The following is a 20564-nucleotide window of genomic DNA, read 5'->3' as shown; positions in this document are numbered from 1 at the left end:
AGTTCACAGGATCAAATATTAAGACAGTAAAAGTCATCTCTAGAACTACTAATTTGTAAGGGAGAACTTGAAACAGTTAATAAAGTATAAATTAAGAGTACTAATAAGATAAATGATATGATGAGTTTAAGGTATTCAATTTTACAAATGGAATAACCCAAGTTTCAGCTGTTTCTTTTCCCAATCTTAAAAATTTCCTTTGATCTTAAATAAAACCAGCAATCAAAGAATCTTTAAAAAGAACTCCCCTGAAAATGCCATTTAATAAACTAAAGTATTACCATTTGGGACAATTTCAGAACACAAATACATATTATATGTGGAAAAATGAACAACGCACAGAAATGGCAGATGGCAGCTGCACATAAAAGGACTTCAGTCCTCATCAGGTAAAGGAGATCTGCCTCTCTCCTGTGAGATTTCCATATTGTTTCTATATAGAAACAATGTTTAGTCTAAAACTGATCTAACCAAGGGCTTGGTGGAAACCTGTGGCATACTATTTATCAGAATTCATTGAACAGGTGTTTCCTGAGCACCTACTTCATATGCAAAGCTGAATATGTGCTAGAAGGGATGAAAGCATGAGAAACTCTCATAGGCTCCAGACCTGTCACTAGAAGGACTTAATGCTATCATCTCAGCACTCTCAACCAATCTGTGCAGCTCATAAAAAGTGGGTCATAACATCTCAATGCAAGGCTTCTAAAAGACTAAATGTGAAATATATTAGAATGAGAAGTAGCACATTATAAAACAAATATCAGGGGATAAGAAAGGTAGAACTGAGGATAGAACAGGGCGGCTGTATAAAATTCAGCTACTTGCCACTTAAGAGTTTTTTGTTGTTTTTTTTAAGTACAAAAGCAAATCTGGAAAAACAATTAAGAGTTATTATTAGCTCTGGTCACAAAAAAATGGCTCACCAAGGTGAACGGATAAACTGTGGTACATCTAGACAACAGATTATTATTCACCTCTAAAAAGAAATGGTTATTGGGCCAAAAAAAGACACGAAGGAAACTTAAATGCAAATTATTAAGTGAAATAAGCCAATCTGAAAAGCCTACCTACTGTATGATTCTGGAGAAGATAAAATTAAGACTGTAAAAAAGATTAGGACTTGCCAGGGGCAGGGATAGGGAAGGGAAGAGTGAACAGGAAGAGCACAGAGAATTTTTAGGATAGCGCAAATACTCTGTATGATACCACAGTGACAGATACATGTTGTTATACACATGTCCAAACCCACAGATGTACAACACTGAGTGCACCCTAGTATAAACTCTGGACTCTGGGTGATAATGATGTGTCAGTGTAGGCGAATCAACTGTAACAAATGCCCCACTCTGGAAGGGGATACTGATAAGAGGGGAGGCTATTTATGAGTGGGGCAAGGGGATACAGGAAATCTTTGTCCCTTCCCTTCAATTTTGCTGTGAACCTAAAACTGCTCTAAAAAAATATTCTTGGGAATTCCCTGCTGGTCCAGTGGTTAGGACTCTGCACCTTCACTACCAAGGGCGAGGGTTCAATTCCTGGTCAGGAAACTAAGATCCCACAAGCCACTCAGCATGACCAAAATGAATGAATAAACAAACAAACAAACTTTAAAAAAACAGGCCTTCCAAGGTACTCAAACTTAAGAAAGTGAGCAAAGATAAAAGGAGTACAAAAGAAAGAACCAGCTGAACATCTGCCCAGAGTCATCAAACCAGTAAGATGTCACTAAGTGCTACACCACTGACTCTCAGCACTGACATGACAAGCAGGTGCTGGCGTTAAGGTCAAAGGTCTAAAAATGCACAACCAGAGTTACTAAAACAATAAACAGCTGGCTACAAACACTTCTGACTTACATACCAAAAACCCAGGTGTCCTCATGAGTTGAAAATATAAATTCTGACTATTCTCTACAGTCTTAAAATAATTTATTACCACTACAGATATTATAATATTTATAACTAGCAAGATATTTACCATTAACATTCAGTTTCTATCGTTCTTCCCCACTATCTTCAAGGAAGCCTCTGAGAGCTAAACACTTTAGCTTAACTTTTGAGCCTAGAAATCAAATGGGTTTGGTCAAATTTTAATACATCATTATTACTTTTTCAGAAGTCACCTACCCAATAACCTCAACTATAAATATATTCTGCTCAAGAAAACAATGTATTGTAAATACTTTAAGACTTTTATCATATGAAAATCAGTGTTATTCCTTGGGAGAAAGGAGAAAACAGCAACAACAACAAAAAAAGAAAAACAGTCAAAATAAAATACACCAAAAACTGTCAGAGTAAACAAGTTCTCTTAATTAAAGAAGAATTGCTTGGAAAATTCTCAAGAAGTTCTATGCAGTTTATCTTTCCATAATAATTTAATTTCTGGGTTAAAACTGCCAATTATAATTATATCAAAGTTTTCATTGAAACTACAAATAGAACTGCCAAAAACAAGAGAAAAAGATATCGAAATGGTGAAAAATACACCCCTTTAAGATAGAATAAAATGTTTCAATGGGTCAAAATAAGGACCCTTTGCTAGAATTCACAGCTAATAATATATTTTTTTGTTATAAGTTAACTATATAACTAGTTAATAACAGAAAGATACAGAATGTAATAACATTTTATCACTATCTCACACCCAAGTTCTCTTTCTGATCTAAAACTCAAGATGATAGAATTTCTTGAGCTATAAGGTTTTTAACTAACACCTTTGCAACTCATCCTAAGTTTACCTTCATTTCCACATGTTATTCTAGATCTAAAAACAGCCAAATGCTGAAAGATAAATTTGCCATGCAAATTGCTAAATAACCAAACCCACTAAATCTGTGTGTTCCAAGACCACATTCTCATATATCTACATCCCATTTTATTTTTTTAAAGAGACAGTACCATTTACACTCCACTCAAGAGTAAGTTCTGTATAAAATCCACTAATAACTAAGATTAATGCACTACTGTGTTACAATCAGAAGTCAAAAACAATTACTCCCTCTGGAAGGTGAAGCCTACCTCCTCTGGCCTCCTTGACAGTCAGCTAACACTTGGTAAAGAATCTGCCTGCAATGCCGGAGACCCTGGTTCAATTCCTGGGTCGGGAAGACCAGCTGGAGAAGGGATAGGCTACCCGCTCCAGTATTCCTGGGCTTCCCTTGTGGCTCAGCTGGTAAAGAATCAACCTGCAATGCGGGAGACCTGAGTTCGATCCCTGGGTTGGGAAGATCCCCTGGAGAAGGGAAAGACTGCCCACTCCAGTATTCTGGCCTGGAGATTTCCATGGATTGCATACTCCACGGGGTCACAAGACATGGCTGAGCAACTTTCACTTTCACACTTGGTGACTAGCTTCTGAAGGATAGAACACAGAAGGGAAAAACAGTAACTTCACAGTGGAGAAATCTGGCAAGTGCAACCTAAGCCAAGTGGATCAAAGTTAACATCACCAGTGAGGCCACGAGGACATAGGCACTCCCCCATACACACCCTACTTGTGATAAAAAGGGCACTTCACCTCTGCAGTATTCTTTCCAAAACCCACAAGAAGTTTGGCTAAATTTTAATACCTCACTATTATGAGGTCTAATCATGAGGGGGAAAAAATCAGATAGACTGGAATTGAGCACTCCAAAAACTGCCTGACCAGTGCTCCAAAACAGTCAGGGTCATGCAAAACAAAGAGAAACTGTCACAGACCAGAGAAGGCTAAGGAGACATGACCACTAATACAGAAAACCTGCAACAGAAAAAAACATGTTCATGGAAAAACTGGTGAAATCTGAATAAAGCCTGGAGTTTACAGTAACATACCAACATTGATTGCTTAGTTTTGAAACACGTACCTCAGTAGTATAAATAACAGAGGTAACGAGAACTAGGTGGGGCATAAGAACTCTCTGATCTTTGCAACTTCTCTGTAAATCTAAAATTATGAGTTTATCTTTAAAAATAAAAGCTATCAAAACCTTAAGGCAAATCAGTAGAAAATAAACAGGGCAGCTTACATCCCAAGCCTTCCGTTAAAATCACCCCAACTTTTAAAAAATTAAGCATCTAAAGTGTTTGTACATCCTTGACCGTCTTAAGACTAATAATTAAAATCACCACAACACAAAGCAAAACTGAATCACTACAGACATTCAGTTTAAATATCAATAAAAATGCTGGCAACTAAATTTTCTTCAACAGATATATCTTCAATACCTGGAGAGTATTAAGACATAAAGGTGTCTAAGCACTATTATTTCCACTTCATGATTTTGCAGAATGCAAGCTATTTCAGTAACGTATTTGTGGCATTATAACAGAAATAGCTCTATGTCAAAATTTAAACTATGATCTGAAAAAAAAAAAAAAGGACAAAGGTAAAAAAATATTTAGATGCTTAAATACTGAACTATCTCAAACTCTTATGGGATCCTACTGTGGCTGGGCATATTCTTTTACTCAATTATACCCACATTGCCTAAGTTTACCTTTTAAAACATGAAATATAATTCAGGTAATTAAATACATAAAATTTTGAAAGGAACAGCATGCTGCCATTCTATCTGGATAAAAGCTTCCATAAATCAGGTACTTTTTTTATAAGGCTTACTTTCTTCTAAAATTATTGACAGGGCACATACAATTCAGACATCTCAAGAATACCAGATACAATGCCATCCCATCTACTGTTGTAAAGAGATATCAGAACATTTACATTAAAACCTATTTAAGTCAATTTTTTCTTTATGATATTATTCAGAAATAGGATTAACTGAGGCATTGGGCTATATACTGCTTTAAATCTATTTTTCATGTAATAAATGTGACTGTAAGTAGCAAAAGTGATTTTATAAGTCACAGATGAAAAGCAGATTCCTTATATCAACATTGGCTTCTATTTTTTCTATCAATAACAAAAACAAAGTTACCAGAGTTTACTCTCCAAATATGAAGTAGTACACCCAAGCATTAGTATTTCTCAAAGTGTTACCTAAGGCCACAAATGATATTGCCTAAAAAGAATACAATTATTACTTTCAACTTTCAATTACAAGGAGCCCTCATATTTAAAAAGGGCTTTGTAATACTATTATCTGCATTCCAAGTTTACTCAAAGTAGAAAAACAGGTTAAAATATCTATGAAAGTGTAATATCTACTAAAATTTAACTTCAAATAATAAAATGCCATCAGAACTTCATCAGAGCTGACAAAACACTCTAAAAATGACATTTGAGAACTAAAACAGCCAGAACTGATAGACTAAAATTGTTATATTTTACCCAATTCTTTCAAATAAGCCCCAATTTAAAAGCATAAATCAAACACTAATTTTTGATTCTATAAAAAAGATTTCTATTTCCTATTAAGCAGAAAGATAAGACATGTATCTCTCAATTAAGATAATCCAGTTCAAAGGCTTAAGCACACAGATCAGATCAACCCCCAAAATGGAGAATAAGCACAAGTAGATATGGTATTTTGTTAGTCATTCTTTGAGTTACAAGATGCAAAGGGGGGAACCCCCTGGAGGTTCAGTGGTTAGGATTCCATGCTTTCACTGCGTGGGGCCTGGGTTTGATCCCTGGTTGGAGAACTAAGGTCCTGCATGTCTGTGTGGTGTGGCCAAAAGAGAAAAAATGTAACAGGGCTAAAATTTAATCCTGGGAGTAAGCTCCCAAAGGGCAGGAGACTCCCATTTACCTTGCCTGAAGAGCACAGGAGGATGCTGAGAGAAGACCTCTAGACTCCCTACCTTGAGGACTTGAAGAAAATAGAGATGAAGATCTTTTAAGTGTAAGAACTCAAGATTCAGGTGCCAAGTTCCACCATGTCTCAATTCACTGAACAGAGTTAGGGCAAATCTAAGGCACAGCCTATTTTTATCTTTGGAGAATGGGTATCAAAGTTGTAAACTACTACTATATGTTTTTAGCATAAGTAAGTTCAAGTTTGATAAATAAATGCCAAATTGCACAAAGTGAAATAGGCCAAGCATATTCTGATTTTCCAACTTCTAGAAAAAAGAATCTGACTTTACTTCTACTTTTAATTAAGGAAATACCTTCTCTCCAAAGGTTTATTTGTGTACTTTCCTGCCAGTAAATTCAACTCTCTTGTCTGATTTCTAGAAATTAGTCACAGTATAAGAGAGGCACACTAATAGAAAACAGACATACAGAATGAAATATATGAAAAGAATTTAGTCTTTTTGAGTCACCAATAGTCTTCCTGATATGTCACTGTTAACATATTATAAAACTCTTGGCTAAAACTCAAACAAAGGAAAAGCCACATTAATTACTCAAAGATTGATAGAATCTGTCTATTCTACTTTAAGAGCCTGTAGAAAGAAAAAAGCAAGTAAATGTTCACAAGAAGGTGAATGACTCAATACAGGTATACTCAAATATACGTCTTTGATAATCAAAGACAGCATTCAAGGGTGGCCCTTCTTCACTACCAGAAGAAATGGGCAGCAATCCAGGTAATTAGACCAAAGAACACACTTAAAGGTCTACTTCCTCTCCTCCTTCCATTCATAAAATAAACCTGACTCAAGAGAAAAGTATTTCGTTTTTTAATTTCTGAGGATACAAATGACTAGAAAAGCAAAATACAGGGTTTGTTTTTTTCTTATTATCAAGATGGGGGCTCTGGTGAACTGAATGAATTAATTGGTAAAATCAACAGATGTTAATAACGCCAAAATAGAGTTGTCAAGATCAGTGATTCTGTTATCAAATACACATTATGCTCTACATTTTAATATACTTACTTAAATATACTCAGAAGCAACATTGAGATGGGTCACCAAATTAAGATAAACAGTTAAAACTCCTCTCATAAGAAAACACCACAAGCATTTAAAATGCATTTCCCTTCTGGGTTTATCCATTTCATGTAAGTTTGTAATAAAGACCCAAAATGTACAAGAAATTCATGGGATGATTTCATTGTAGGAGCCTTAATCTGCATTAACAATGTGCCCAAGTTCCAAATCCCACCTGTAGGACTCTCAAGGTGACCATTTCTTAGTGAAAAAAGCAAATTCAGTCTCTTTCCTTTGGAATGAAATAAAAACTATGACCTAGTTTCAAGCTTTGTTGCCAAGGAGACTTATTAATTTATTTACAGATTTAGATTAATAGATTAGCAAAAGGGTACTAAACATTCAGTAGTCTGTAAAACCATAAAACAATGTATCTTACTATATTATACCTGCTGCTGCTGCTGCTGCTGCTAAGTTGCTTCAGTAGTGTCAAACTCTGTGCAACCCCAGAGACGGCAGCCCATCAGGCTCCTCCGTCCCTGGGATTCTCCAGGCAAGAGTACTGGAGTGGGTTGCCATTTCCTTCTCCAATGCATGAAACTGGAAAGTGAAAGGGAAGTTGCTCAGTCATGTCCGACTCTTAGCGACCCCATGGACTGCAGCCTACCAGGCTCCTCCGTCCATGGGATTTTCCAGGCAAGAGTACTGGAGTGGATATTATACCTAGTGATCTCTTATGAACACAGTTCTAACCAAGTCAAGTTTCTACAGACAGACGCTACAATGGAGATGTTTACTCAAATCTTTGAATTAATCAATCCTTCAAAACTATCTAAACAACAGAAAGCCAACTGATTAAAAAGCAAAATTCAGATAACCAAAGTTATACTAAACCATCTGAATGAAACAACTAAATCTATATTCACTAAGCTGAGTAGTAACCCAAATGCTTCTGAAGTAACATGAACCAGGCACACACTATATCTAATTTTCTGTTTATATTACTAATCAACTAAGATTTTATCATCCAAGAAGCCTTGAAAAGCATGCATGATAAAAACATAATACACAGAAAAAGAAACATTTTGCCTAATACTAAAACCAAAATGCACAATTTACAATATTAATAACAATTTCTCATATAGGCAGTTATCTCTTACTCTGATACATAATGCCTTCTTAAAAGTGGTTTACAAGTTGGAAACCAGGAAGTTGAACAAAAGCCATTCCATTTCCTATCGATTAAATAATATTCTGAATCCCTAAATATGGTTCCTCCAAGTGCAACAGACCAGTTATCTTCTGAGAGCCCAAAGACAGACCCACCAGTCATGCCTGTCCTGACAAAGTGCAGCCGAGCCTTTCCACATCACGTGGCTTTCCTACACCTTCCTGGCTGCTCTGCTGGACAGGTCAAAAGATCAGTAAGCACCTATTCAAACCACCCACTTGATGCCCTTGATGCCTAAAAGGCAGGGTTAAGGCAGAAAGGATCCTTCACCCCTCATGAGCATGTAACTGCCCCGTGGGACTTCCCACCACCTGGGTGTTAAAGATTTGGGTTCTGTCGGGCATGGGCAAGTGCCACCACAAGCACCAGCCTGAGAACAACCTGCCAGCTTCCCATAGGATCCGATGAGGTACAGAGAAGAAATAATAACCATAGCACCCCCATAGAAATACAATTCTTCTCATACCTCACCTGAGAATTACCAACAGCCTATCAAAAGTATACACTGACTTGCCTGTGTTTCCAAAGATTTCTACATTGCACGTAAATTACACTTTGGCAATCTGGAAATAATACTAACATATATGCTCAGAGCACCATCCTCATGTTTGAGGACTGAACCAAAGTCCACCCAGTGAATAAACTGTCACTGACTCCAACATAAAACAGGTTGTCTTTATTTTTGTTAGCCAAGCTAAAAATTCCAGTCGTCAGTAGCTAAGATGTTAATTTTTTGAGCAACATGCATATAAACTACTGTACATTCAAATGTCTGTAATGTATAAAAATGTGATAGTAAAGCAACATCTGATTTATTATTATAGCAATGTCTATTAATTATCAAATCACAAAGCAAAACAAAAACCCCACTATTTTGCTAAATATTAACTTTTTAAAAAGAGATTCCAGGAAAACATATTTAGGGATACCCTCTTAGAATCTGTTTCCAGTTTGCCACTGGGTTCCTGTTGTTTCTTTTTATCTGAGTTTAGTCCATAGGAAGGGGCTTCCCAGGTGGCGCTAGTGGTAAAGAATCCACTTGCCAATGCAGGAGGTGCGGGTTGGATCCCTGGGTGGGATCCCTGGCTCGAGAAGGTCTCCTGGAGTAGGAAATGGTAACCCACTCCAGTATTCTTGCCTGGAAAAGTTCATGGACAGAGAAGCCTGGTGGGCTTCAGTCCATGCAGCCACAAAGAGTCGGACGCCACTGAGCGACTAAACGCATACACAGTCCATATGACAATTTAGACCTTAACAGAGTCCTACGTAATCATTTGTAAACTGGAGGTGCTAAGTAAAACTAATGTTAAAAAAATTATTATCAATACTTTACAAAAAGCAAGAAAAAGGTACCATCAACAAAGAGGGTGTTTACCATCTCACAAAAATACAGTCTTATTAGCAAATGCAAAAATAAATTTGTAACCATATTTCTTGAAGTACCATTTCAAAGGGCCACAAAACAAAAATATTTCACAACGAAAATTTAACTAACTTTGAATGGGGGAAAGGGAAGGACAGCCACAGAACTAGCTTTGACAGAGCTAGGTTAGAAATCAGTGTTTAGGCTTATGTTATTTAATGGGACTCCTTTAAAACACACAACTGAAACAAGAGTTCAATGCCACAACCATCCTCATTTAACTTTTTAAATTCAAGCAACCTATTATAAAGTTAAATCTGTATCTACCACATGATCCAGCTATTCCACTCCAATATATTTACCCAAAAGAAAAGGAAGCATATGTCCATAGCAGCTTTGCTTGTAATAACCCCAAACAGAAAACAACCCAAATGTCCACAAAGGGGTGAACGCATAAACAAATTATGGTACAGCCATACAATGAAATACTACTCAATGGTTTAAAAAAAAAAACAAAAAACTACATGATAACAAGGGGGGCTCTAAAAAATACGAAGAAAGAATTCACACAGAAAAGAATATACATGGACTCAGAGGGAGAGGGAGAGGGTGGGATGATTTGGGAGAATGGCATTCTAACATGTATACTATCATGTAAGAATTGAATCGCCAGTCTGTGTCTGACGCAGGATACAGCATGCTTGGGGCTGGTGCATGGGGATGACCCACAGAGATGTTATGGGGAGGGAGGTGGGAGGGAGGTTCATGTTTGGGAATGCCTGTAAGAATTAAAAGATTTTAAAATTAAAAAAATAAAAAACTAAAAAAAAAAAAAAAGAAAAGAATATACAGTATATGATTCCATTCATATAAAATTCTAGAAAATGCAAAATAATCTACAGCGACGAGAGAAACTTTGGGAAAATGGGTATGTTCACTCTCTTGACTGTGGCAATAGGCTTCATGAGTGACACTTATGTGAAAACCTACCAAATCTATCACTTTAAACATGTATAGTTCTTTTATGTCAATTATACCTCAATAAAAAACAAAAGGAAAAATAATCAAGTCACTAAAACTCTAAGCTCTTACCAATCAGACAGCTGATGAATATATTATGTGCAACCTACCAACTCAGAGAAGGCACTTTGAGAAGTACAAAACTATCCCTAATGTTAAGAATCACTATTTTCAAACACACACAAAAAAACATGAAAGTTTAAACAAAGCGATCAGAACTCATTTTTCATTGCTATGCCAGGCTGGCTGCTTCAGTGCTGAAATGACACCAACTAAGACACAACATAACAAAGTGAGAATCCACTGAGTGCGGGACCCCAAGATTTTTAATTAAATATTTTAATTCAAAAGCTTACCTTCTCTGATCTAGAATATCATTTCTAGAAAAGAGAAATAATCCAAAAATGTAAGAAAAGCCTTATGCATGTTAATTTCAATCTTATTTATCACAGGAAAAAGGCAAAGAATTCAATCAATGACACAGGCATGCTGTAAGTCATGGTTTAGCTCTTGTAATAGCTTATTACATGAGCTATTATATCTGATATTTATAAATAGGAAAAACAGCTGCAAAAATATTAAGCAAAAACATGGCACGTACAATATGATCAACAGATTGAAAATAATATATCTTGGGTCAGGGGGAAGCACTGATAAGAAAAAAATACATCATGTTAACATTTCAGGACAATGGTTCTCAAACTGTGGTTGCTAGACAGAACAGCATCACCATCATCTGGGAACTTCTCAGAAATGCACGTTCACAGGCCCCACTCTAGATTGAGTGAATCACACTATTTCAGGGGTGGGAATTTTAACAAACCCTCCAAGTAGGCTTCCCCCATGGCTCAGTTGGTAAAGAATCTGCCTGCAGTGCAGGAGACCTGGGTTTGATTCCTGGGTCAGGAAGATCCCCTGGAGAAGGAAATGGCAACACACTCATTTTCTTGCCTGGAGAATCCCATGAACAGAGGAGACTGGCAGGCTACAACCCATGAGGTCGCAAGAGTCGGACACGACCTAGCGACTTCACCACCACCACCACCAAGTAGTTAAGATCACACTGAAGCTTGAGAACCAGTATTTAAAGGATAGGCTTATGGGAGATGGTTTTCTTTCCCTTTTTGTAACCTATACTTTCCTCAATTATCTTACTACTGGTATAATCCAATTAAAGTTTTTTCATTTAAGTATTTTACTAAAATGTACACTGCAGGTCTACAGTTAAAAAGCTATTTCACTATAAGCACTTTCGCAGGTCTGAATCATATGCCAAAAAATCCAGTGATTCTTGGAACCATTAAAATCTGGTAAGATTGAAACAAGATACTAAATTACATATAATTATATATCTATAATATATGTAGATATGTACAGGTCAAGGTGCTGGGGAAACTGCACAATACTAGAAAACCAACAAATCCAGGTTCCTTTAACACACACACGAAAACAGATAAGGGATTTTTACAGGCCACATCTGCAAAGATTGTTTTCCCCTAAAAGCTGAAATTTTAGGCTTGTGTGTAATTTACTAGAACTGCAGTGCAGGAATCAGATGTTCTGAAGCTGTGAATGCTTACTCATGTAGGTTCCTGCTTAACCAAAATAAGTGCCAGTATGTTATATTTGTCACCAAAATCTAGGCAGAGAAGACAAATTCAGAACACTGAGAGTTGCCAAAGCTTTAACTTTTAGCTTGAAGACCATAAAACTGTTCCACCTTCCATCTTTTCATCTCACTAAAACAGAGATCACAGGAAATAAAAGGCAAACCACACTTTCCCAATGACACTGGAGTTAGTTAAAAGATAATAGAACTGTCTACACTTTTAGCACAAATAAAAGAGCAACACACACTACTAACTTAGGGATAGACTAACTACAGATCAACAGCAAAACATCCAAGTTGAAGGCAAATGACTACATATTTTAATATTTTTCAGTTTTTAACATCAATCTTTTAAATAACAGAAAGAGAGATTCCCATATATCCCATCACATAAAATTCACTTTAAACTTTCTATTCCTTGAAAAGTCAATTCTGAAAGTAAACATGAGTTATTTAAAAAAAAAAAAAGGTAATACATACAGCCCTCACTTGCTATAACACAACACGTACTTTGATTTTTTTTTGTTTTAGTTACATAAGCACACACCAAATTTTTCACTACGAAACCCCCAGCATCTAGCCCCAAGCCTGGCACGAGAAGGGTGCAGAAATGACTGAGGGGATGAACCTGTTACTGAAAGCTTCTGAAACCCTAAGGCAGATAACTAGGATTCTGTAAGATTCACTAATGCTGATAACAAATTTAGCATAAGACACTGGCCCCTTCTGATCACTGCTCTCAAAGCTTTTATAAGGGAAGCTTACCTTTCTACCATACTTTTGAATCCCTGCAGGAGTCAGTTAAATACATTTAAAGTGGTGGCTATCCGGTTTCAAGCTACCACAACTCCCTCTGAAAAAGGGACTCTTTGAAAACTCTTGGTATTATAAAATTAAGTTCCAAAATTTCACACCAATAACACAGTGCTTGCCAAGTTCTCGTCAGCATCAGATCCACTTTTCTGATTTAACCCTGAATAATTCTTGTACTCTTAACAGGTCAGGTTTTCCTCTCCTCTTTTTACCCCTTGAAAATACACTTGTTCCTGTGACACCACTCACGAGGCCTCCCCAGCCCCAACTTCTTTTGTATATAAACACACTGGTCACACATTCCCATCAGCTGTTTGGTAGCTCCGCCCCTCCTCCTTTTCCGGGTAGTAACAGAGCAGCCAATAAGCTGTGAGGAGCTGTGCCTACGGCCTTTTGCCTGCATAGGCTTTTCCAAAACAAGCAGTTCCAGCCTTCAGCAGGGGCCACTGGTTCACAGATAAAAGGATCACCAGGCTGTGCAACAGGGTGAGACGAGTAACCCCCACCAACAAGGAAACCCGTGTAATCTGAGCTTGTTTGTTCCTCCACCCAGGAGAACTTAAACCGATATTCCTTTAGGGCAAATCACGCTTTAAGGTCACCAGAGTCCCAGTTCTCAGACAAACTAAATAATCAGCCGGTTTGAGATAGAAACCTCAAAGCTTGCCAGGCTGAGAACAGCACAGTATCACCCACCCACCTCACTTTGCAAAACAAATGGCAACACTATTATTCAACCACCATTCCACAGGATTTGGGCTTTTTGCAAGTTTTTTGATTGGGACACATTCCTACAGGGCCCAAGTCATGTACATCAGTTTCTAGGCTCCTGGAGAGGTTTGCACAACCCTCAGCAAAGGATCAGAAGAGAAACAATGAATGAGTCAGAGTTTCAGAACATAATCGCCCAGCAGACTATTAAGTGCATTGGTGCAAAACACTCACTCCCTCCATAACTTGGAAGTCAGCTCTCCTCCTACCAACCCGTCACAAAAGAAATATCACCGACTCCAAACAACCAGAGACGGTGTCTCTGAAAGGACCTAACGAGGTGCTGGAAGGCAGTGGCCAATTAGTTACACATCCTCTTCTTTCCCTACCCCCACGCACTACTTTCCTACTATATAGATTCCCTGCCAGGCTGTAAATCCTGGTGGCATAATTACGCTCAGGAGACATCCAAAAATGGGCTGAAACAGGAGAATTCAACAAAACCAGCTATCAGCCTACACACCAAAGAAATCAAGGGGGCACTGAGGGGCAAAAAGCAAGTACATTCCTCCAGACCTTTCCTACTTCCTCCACACCATCTTTCATTTTCAACCCTCGACTGTTTCACACAATTGTATTCATTTTAGCAGTGTCCTGGTAAATATACCTTGCTTAAATTTCATGGTAAATATACCTTGCTCAAAAACTGTTGTCTCCATTTGGGCCTACTAATGTGAATTCAACAGAGAAACGAGGCCACAAAATCTCTCACACACCCACCCCAACACAAATGCACAACAAAAGGAAATACAAAAAATTTAACTCAGACCAGAAAATAACAAACATGAAACAAAGATAACCTCTGGCTTTTAAATCCCGAGACTGTTGTCCTCCTATCTCAGACATGTACAATTTTAAAGCGCCTCTGCTTTCTTTTGTCAGAAAGGAGGAAGGTGGGGAAAGAACAGAAGGCCAATGCATCTTTGCCTTTCTTCATCTTCTACTAAAAATAAGCTATGAAATAAGCCACTTAGGGGAAGGAAAAAAAAGAAAGACACCCTGCTGTTCTTTGTCTGTTTTCTTCCCCCTCTCCACCCCCCACACCCCGACTCCTAAATACGGTAATCATTCTAGATGCCACAACTACTAAATGAACAAAAGGCACTGTATGGAAAAGGCATCAGGTCAAGTAAGGCCTCACCCTCTTTATCCTCAGCCTTCTAAAAGAATATATGTAAGTATATAATTTGAGAATCTGACATTGATCAAAGACAGCTGGAATTCTCTCTCACCCCCATCCCAATTAAACATTAGGTAGAAATTTGCATTAGGTGTGACAGTAAGTCTCAATTCAAGATAAAAATAACTCAAGATTCTGCCACCATGTCATTTCCTAGTTTCTAAACAAAAATAAAACCCGAAACTGCTTTGTGTAAAATGTACACAGCCATAGTTACAAGTTTTCCTGCCACCTTATGAAAAGCCAACATTACTGGTATTATTCACACATTTACAAAACTCAATCACAGCCACAAACAGCTCATAGAGAGTCAATTTCACTTGTGCCTAAACATATATTTGGTACATAATATATACTTTATTACTTGCTCCTCTAATTCCCACTCCCACCTCCCCCAAATTCTAAACTACTAACCCTAAACTGAGACGTTCATGTACTGTTCCTAATTTCTAATCAAGTTTTCCTGAGTGAAGAGAAAAACATCTTATTCCTGAAAAGTTTATGGGGTGGGGGGGCAGAGAAGAATCACTTGCCCAGGCAACTTCCCTTCCATCCCCCACTTCTAAACCAAATGAAAAAAAACTACTTTTTTAAAACTTCAGCGAATTCTTTGAGTGTTCAACAATCATCATCGATCTCTACAAACTGGTAAAACATCCAATCAAAAACAGTAACAATAAAAGGAAGAAAGAAGGAATTCACCTGAAGAATCTAGCCAAACAACTTGAGTTATATAAACAAAACCCAGCAACAGGGGGAAATGGTGGGGGGATGGGGGTGAAGGAGAAACAGAAGCAGGAGACAGGACTTTTTAAACTGCGTTTCACACACTACCACTCTCCAGCCCCGGGTTCCCCCTCTCCCCAGGGATTCAGTCGTTCGGAACCCTGGGCTCCTCTCTCTCATCTCTCTCTAAATTACCCCTCAAAAAATGTCTCGATTTGTCACCGGAACCTTCGCGAATTTCTCTAGCTGGTCATGAAATAATCGGTCTGGACTCCAACCAAAACCACTGCCTGAAGGACTCTTATCAGTTAGAGCTTTCCCACTGCTACCTCCAAAGTACATAAAGTTGGGGGGGGGGGCAGGAAAATAAAGGGTGTCACTTGGCAAGAACAGGGCAGTTATTATAAGCACCTTATTCTCATACAGGGAGTTTGCTTAACTGGCTAGTGCAGGGGCTATTTGGTCAAGGAGATCCTCTTTTTCTCCTTCCCTCTCAGCTGTCATAGCGACAATATGGAGGGTGGCTTGCTGGAGGGCCTGGGGGTCCTCACCACATACTATGGGTGGGATAGGCTTTGTCGGTAGGAAGAAGAGTGAGGTTCTTCTAAGGACCAGAAAGCTTAATAGGGGTAGCTGATCTAAAATATTCAGAGCTCTTTAATACAAGAGGGGGGCACTGAGCAGACTACTCTCTTCCTAATATAGAAAGGAATTAGGGATAAAGGAGGTCACTTGAGTTACCCCAGTTCAAGAAGCACTGTGAGATGAGGGAATGGAGGCATCTCAAGAAAAGGAGAAAGGCTTCGCTCTAGGGAATTTCTATCGCGAATCCCCAAATTCAGAGCGAGCAAACAGGAAAAAGAAGGTGGGCTTGGTGGTGAAGAGAGAGGGCTGGTACTGCAAAAAAAAAAAAAAAAAAGGGGGGGGGCCATTTGGGAGTCCAAATGTCGTGGAGAAAAGTCACGGGGGCTGAAGGTGCGGAAAGAGCGTGAACAACGCACATTTCGGGGTGCTGCAGATAAAGGGGGAGCTGAGAAGGATCTCGGCTCCTGGGAGGTGCCAAAGAGCCTCCGTAGGCACTGGGAGGAGGGAGGGGTGGGAGGAAGCCTTGGACAGTGGGCTGGAGTGCCCCTGGGCCCCTGATTAGGTTTCAGGGGGTGCCCCGGGCATCCCCACATCGTCCCCCACGTAGAACCCGAATTCCCCACCCCCCGCCCCGCTCCACGAAGGATACAGCTTGACCACGTCCGTGTCCATCCGCCTCTTGCCCGGACTAGGGGATGACATGGTGTCGCCGCTGCCTCCCCGTCGCCTGCGCCGCCGCCGCCTCTCGCCCTTCCTCAGCCCGCCTGTCACGGGCCCCGGGCCCCGGCTCTGAGGAGCCCGCGGCCGCGCCGGCTCCTCGATGGAGGTGGCAACACCCCCGCGGTCCTGTTTGGTCCCGTCAGCCGCCGCCGCCGCCGCCGCCGCCCCCCGCACGGGGGGGGGGAACACCGGGCACTGTCCGGCCGAGTGGGGGTGGGGACCCCGCGGCGCACGGCTCGGGCTGCCCCTCTCCGGCTGTGGGTTCCGCCGCGGCCCGGACCTGGCGCTCCTCTGCGCCGCGCGTCGCTCCCTCCTGCCTGCTCTAGCTCTCTCGCCTGCTCGCCCGCTCACCCTCTCGCCGGCTCCCAAGCTGCCTCCACGACAAGCGGACGACTCCTGCTCAATCGGCCTCTCTACCCCAGCCTCGCTCTGGGCGCCGTGACGTCACCTCTGTGACGTCATTGGAGGGGCGGGTCCAGCTGGCGAAAGGGGTGGGGTGCCGCGGCGGCGGCGTGGGTTTAGCAGGGGATTCTGGGAGTTGTAGTTCCTCTTTTTCCTGCCCGTCCAGCTTTCTGCCCCCCTCCCCCAACTCCCTCACACTTAATCGCTCAACTGTCAGCGTCGTTGTCATCATCAAAAACGATAATGATTAAATAATGGAAGTATCATCATATTCATGTGTTTTAGGGTAATGAACCTCATTCCCACATACACTGTTAAAAAGTCTGTTTATTTGATTTAAGGAAGCCAAGGTGGAAATTAACCCAGACAGTTACCAAAATCTAGAAATTCCTAAACCAGCAGGTCCCCTGCCCTCTGCTCCCACCTTGAAAGGAGAGAATAGCCAGGCTTCTTCAAGCTTGCAAATCAGGGTTTGCTATCCTTCATATGTATAGGGTCATTTTTTCAAGGATTAGAATTGAGACAGCATGATGGCAATTTAGTTGTAACATCTTTACACAGTTATGTGGTGATTTCACAAAGTGAATGACTGAAAGAAGCAGAAGTACCCCAAATATGCTGCTGTTTAGGACAAAGTTTGTTCTGCCTTCCAAACGTCTAGAGCAGGCCTATAACTTCATCATTCATTCAGTAAGCATTTATTGATCACCCATTGTGTGGTAATCACTGCTGGACATGAGGATATCATGGTGAACTAAGAAAGACTTTAAATTTACACAGCCCTCCCAATGTGGTCTAGATCTAGATTGTCAGCATCACCTGGGAACTTGTTAGAAATGCAGGCTAGAGCTTCACCTCAGACCTACTGAATTAGAATTTGCAGTTTAACAAGGTCCCCCGGTGATTCCTTTGTGCACTAAAGTTTGAGAGACACTGCTCTACAAGGCACTCCAAAAGAAGTGATGTGGAATCCAGGAGTCAACCAGGCAAAGAGGACAGGAAGGAGTGTTCCAGGCAGCTCCTGTATTTATATCACATTTTCACTGCCATCTATTTTCAAAATTTTTATCTATTCCTTTGTCCCCATGAATACACTTGTAGTCTGTCAAACCACGTGCTGTGAGTTGGGTCCCCTTATGTAACCTCCTATGCATGCACACACACATAAACACACACACACACACACACACACACACACACACACGCGCGTGAACCTGGAGCAGCAGCGATCACCTAAAATTGAATGTTGTTTGCGCCTATCATGTCATCCCCCAAAAGACCCGTTATTGTTGCGTGTGTGTGTTGATTATACATAACACAAAATTTGCCATTTTAACCATTTTAAAATGTAAAATTCAGTGGTATTAACTATATTCACAGTGTTCTACAATCATCATTACTACTTATTTCCAGAACTTTTTCATCACTCTAAACAGAAACTCTGTACCCATCAAACAATCATTTCTTATTTCTCACTCTCCACAGTTCCTGGTCACCTCTATTCTGTCTGACAAATACAGGCTATTTTAACTGCTTCTAAAAGGGCTGTATTGCTCTTTCCTATTGCACATAGCAGTTCTGTCAGAAGGAACACATGTTTGAATGACCAGATTTCTAACCCCCTTTATTTGACCACTGTGTTAAAGGGAGATAAGGCCAGAGCAGGGAATCATTCATGACTATGTCTCCTTTAGGCTCTCCAGGCTCCCGTTGCTGCTCCCTCTCCTCCCCCGCCTGGCCCCCTGTTCCCCTTCACCTGAGTGATTCCCAAGCTTTGGTGTGCTTCAGAATCACCTGGGGAGCTTGTTAAGCTCACAAATGTCCAGAGCCCACCCATGGGGATTCTGATTCCAAAGGTCTGGGATGGGGCTTGGACATCTAAGTCTTTAAGTCTCCCCAGATGATGCTGATGCAGGCCAAAGTTTGACAATCACTGCTGGAAGATTCCAATAGGCATCAGCACTATCATAACACCTGCCTGACCCCTCTAGGTGGGTCCTGTGCTTCCATAATGTCCTATGTAAATAAGGATGTTTCCTTCCCCACCTGAGAGCAAGTTAGCAAGCTTATAGAGGACCCGAAGGTATTTTTTCCTAAGAGCTGGTCAAGGTTGGAACATTGAGCATAGGGTGGATCTAGACATTTTCCCTGATGCTTTAATCTTCACAGATGTTATGCTGCTGTGATCTAAGTACTAAGCAAAAATCATCAGGGGAGTGATTAGAGAGGCTTGCTCTGGATCACTCTAGGGAAGGTGGGGCTGCTCTACCTAAGAATGCATTTAGCCTCTGAGCAATCCTTGAAAAGGAATCACCCTTCCTAGTAAGCATCTTAGCTCTGGGTTACTTAGGACAAACCTGCCCCTCCCCAGACCATAATTATGCCTCAGTTAATTGCTTATATCCTCCCTGAGCCTCAGTTTTCTCATCTGTAAGATGTGGCTCATAATGCCCTACCCACTTGAGTGGGTTGGTGGAATCAATGGAAAAGATTAATGTGAAAGCCCCTTGTAAACTATAAATTGCTTTTCATGATTATAAGTGTGATGATATTACTGGTGCTATTATTAATATCAGTCCCCCATTGCCCCACTCCTTATATGCTGTAAGTCATATAAGAAGAAAAGCATCCACTTTCAGGGGGTATTTTTAATTTTATTAATATTTATTTATTTATTTGGTCATGCATGGCATGCAGGATCTTAGTTCCCCAACCAGTGATCAAAACTGTGGCCCCTACAGTGGAAGCATGGAGTTCTAAGCACTGGGTCGCCAGGGAATTCTCTTTTCTGGTTTTTTTTTTTAAGGATGTCATAGGGTCCATCTTTGAGGCGAAGGTATGTTCACATTTTTACTGAGTTTCTCTCTGGGCATTTTGCCATCTGCTCCTTTATAAATCCACCGCCCCCTTTCCGACTTCTCCATTCCCTCCTCTTTCTGGAGCTTCAGAGGGCTTCTGAACCCGCCCTTGACCAGGTAGGTTCAAAAGGTGGCTCCAAAGTGGTGCCAAGTGACAGCCCTGGTTTGACATCTTTTTGGCTTCTGGACCTGGAGCTCCTCTTGAGCAGAGTAAGTTTGTGCTCACCTTTCCCCCCAAGGTTTCAGCTATTCAGAATGTCAATAATTTACTCTAAAACAACACTAGGGCCTGGGAGTGTCTGTTTATATGTGTGCACTCACGCCAGGACGCTAGAATGAGCCGTGTTCTTCCTTATCAGGGACAACCAGTGGTGCTACGAGGGCACAGCTGTTTAGCCCTGACTGACTCGCCAGTGTTGCAATCTGGGAAATGTATTCAGGCCTGTTTATATCTCCCCAGGGCAGGGCCAAGCTTGACCAAAGGAGCCTCTGATCTAAGTAGCAGCTTCTCAAAGGCAA

At 40.4% G+C, this 20564-nt stretch overlaps 1 protein-coding gene across 1 annotated transcript in view; it reads right to left on the bottom strand.

Annotated features, from left to right (window-relative positions):
* Positions 1–17242, bottom strand: part of UBE2H (ubiquitin conjugating enzyme E2 H) — a 101043-nt gene extending 83801 nt beyond the window's left edge. Inside the window, exon 1 of the mRNA XM_018046929.1 lies at positions 16715–17242. Within this exon, the coding sequence (XP_017902418.1) occupies positions 16715–16767 (53 nt within the window). The 5' untranslated portion in view covers positions 16768–17242. The remainder of the gene's footprint in view (positions 1–16714) is intronic.

The sequence above is a fragment of the Capra hircus genome, chromosome 4, assembly GCF_001704415.2.
Source record: "Capra hircus breed San Clemente chromosome 4, ASM170441v1, whole genome shotgun sequence".
Lineage (NCBI taxonomy): Eukaryota > Metazoa > Chordata > Mammalia > Artiodactyla > Bovidae > Capra > Capra hircus.
The sequence above is the reverse complement of the archived record's forward strand: the minus strand, read 5'-3'. Positions and strand labels throughout refer to the sequence as shown.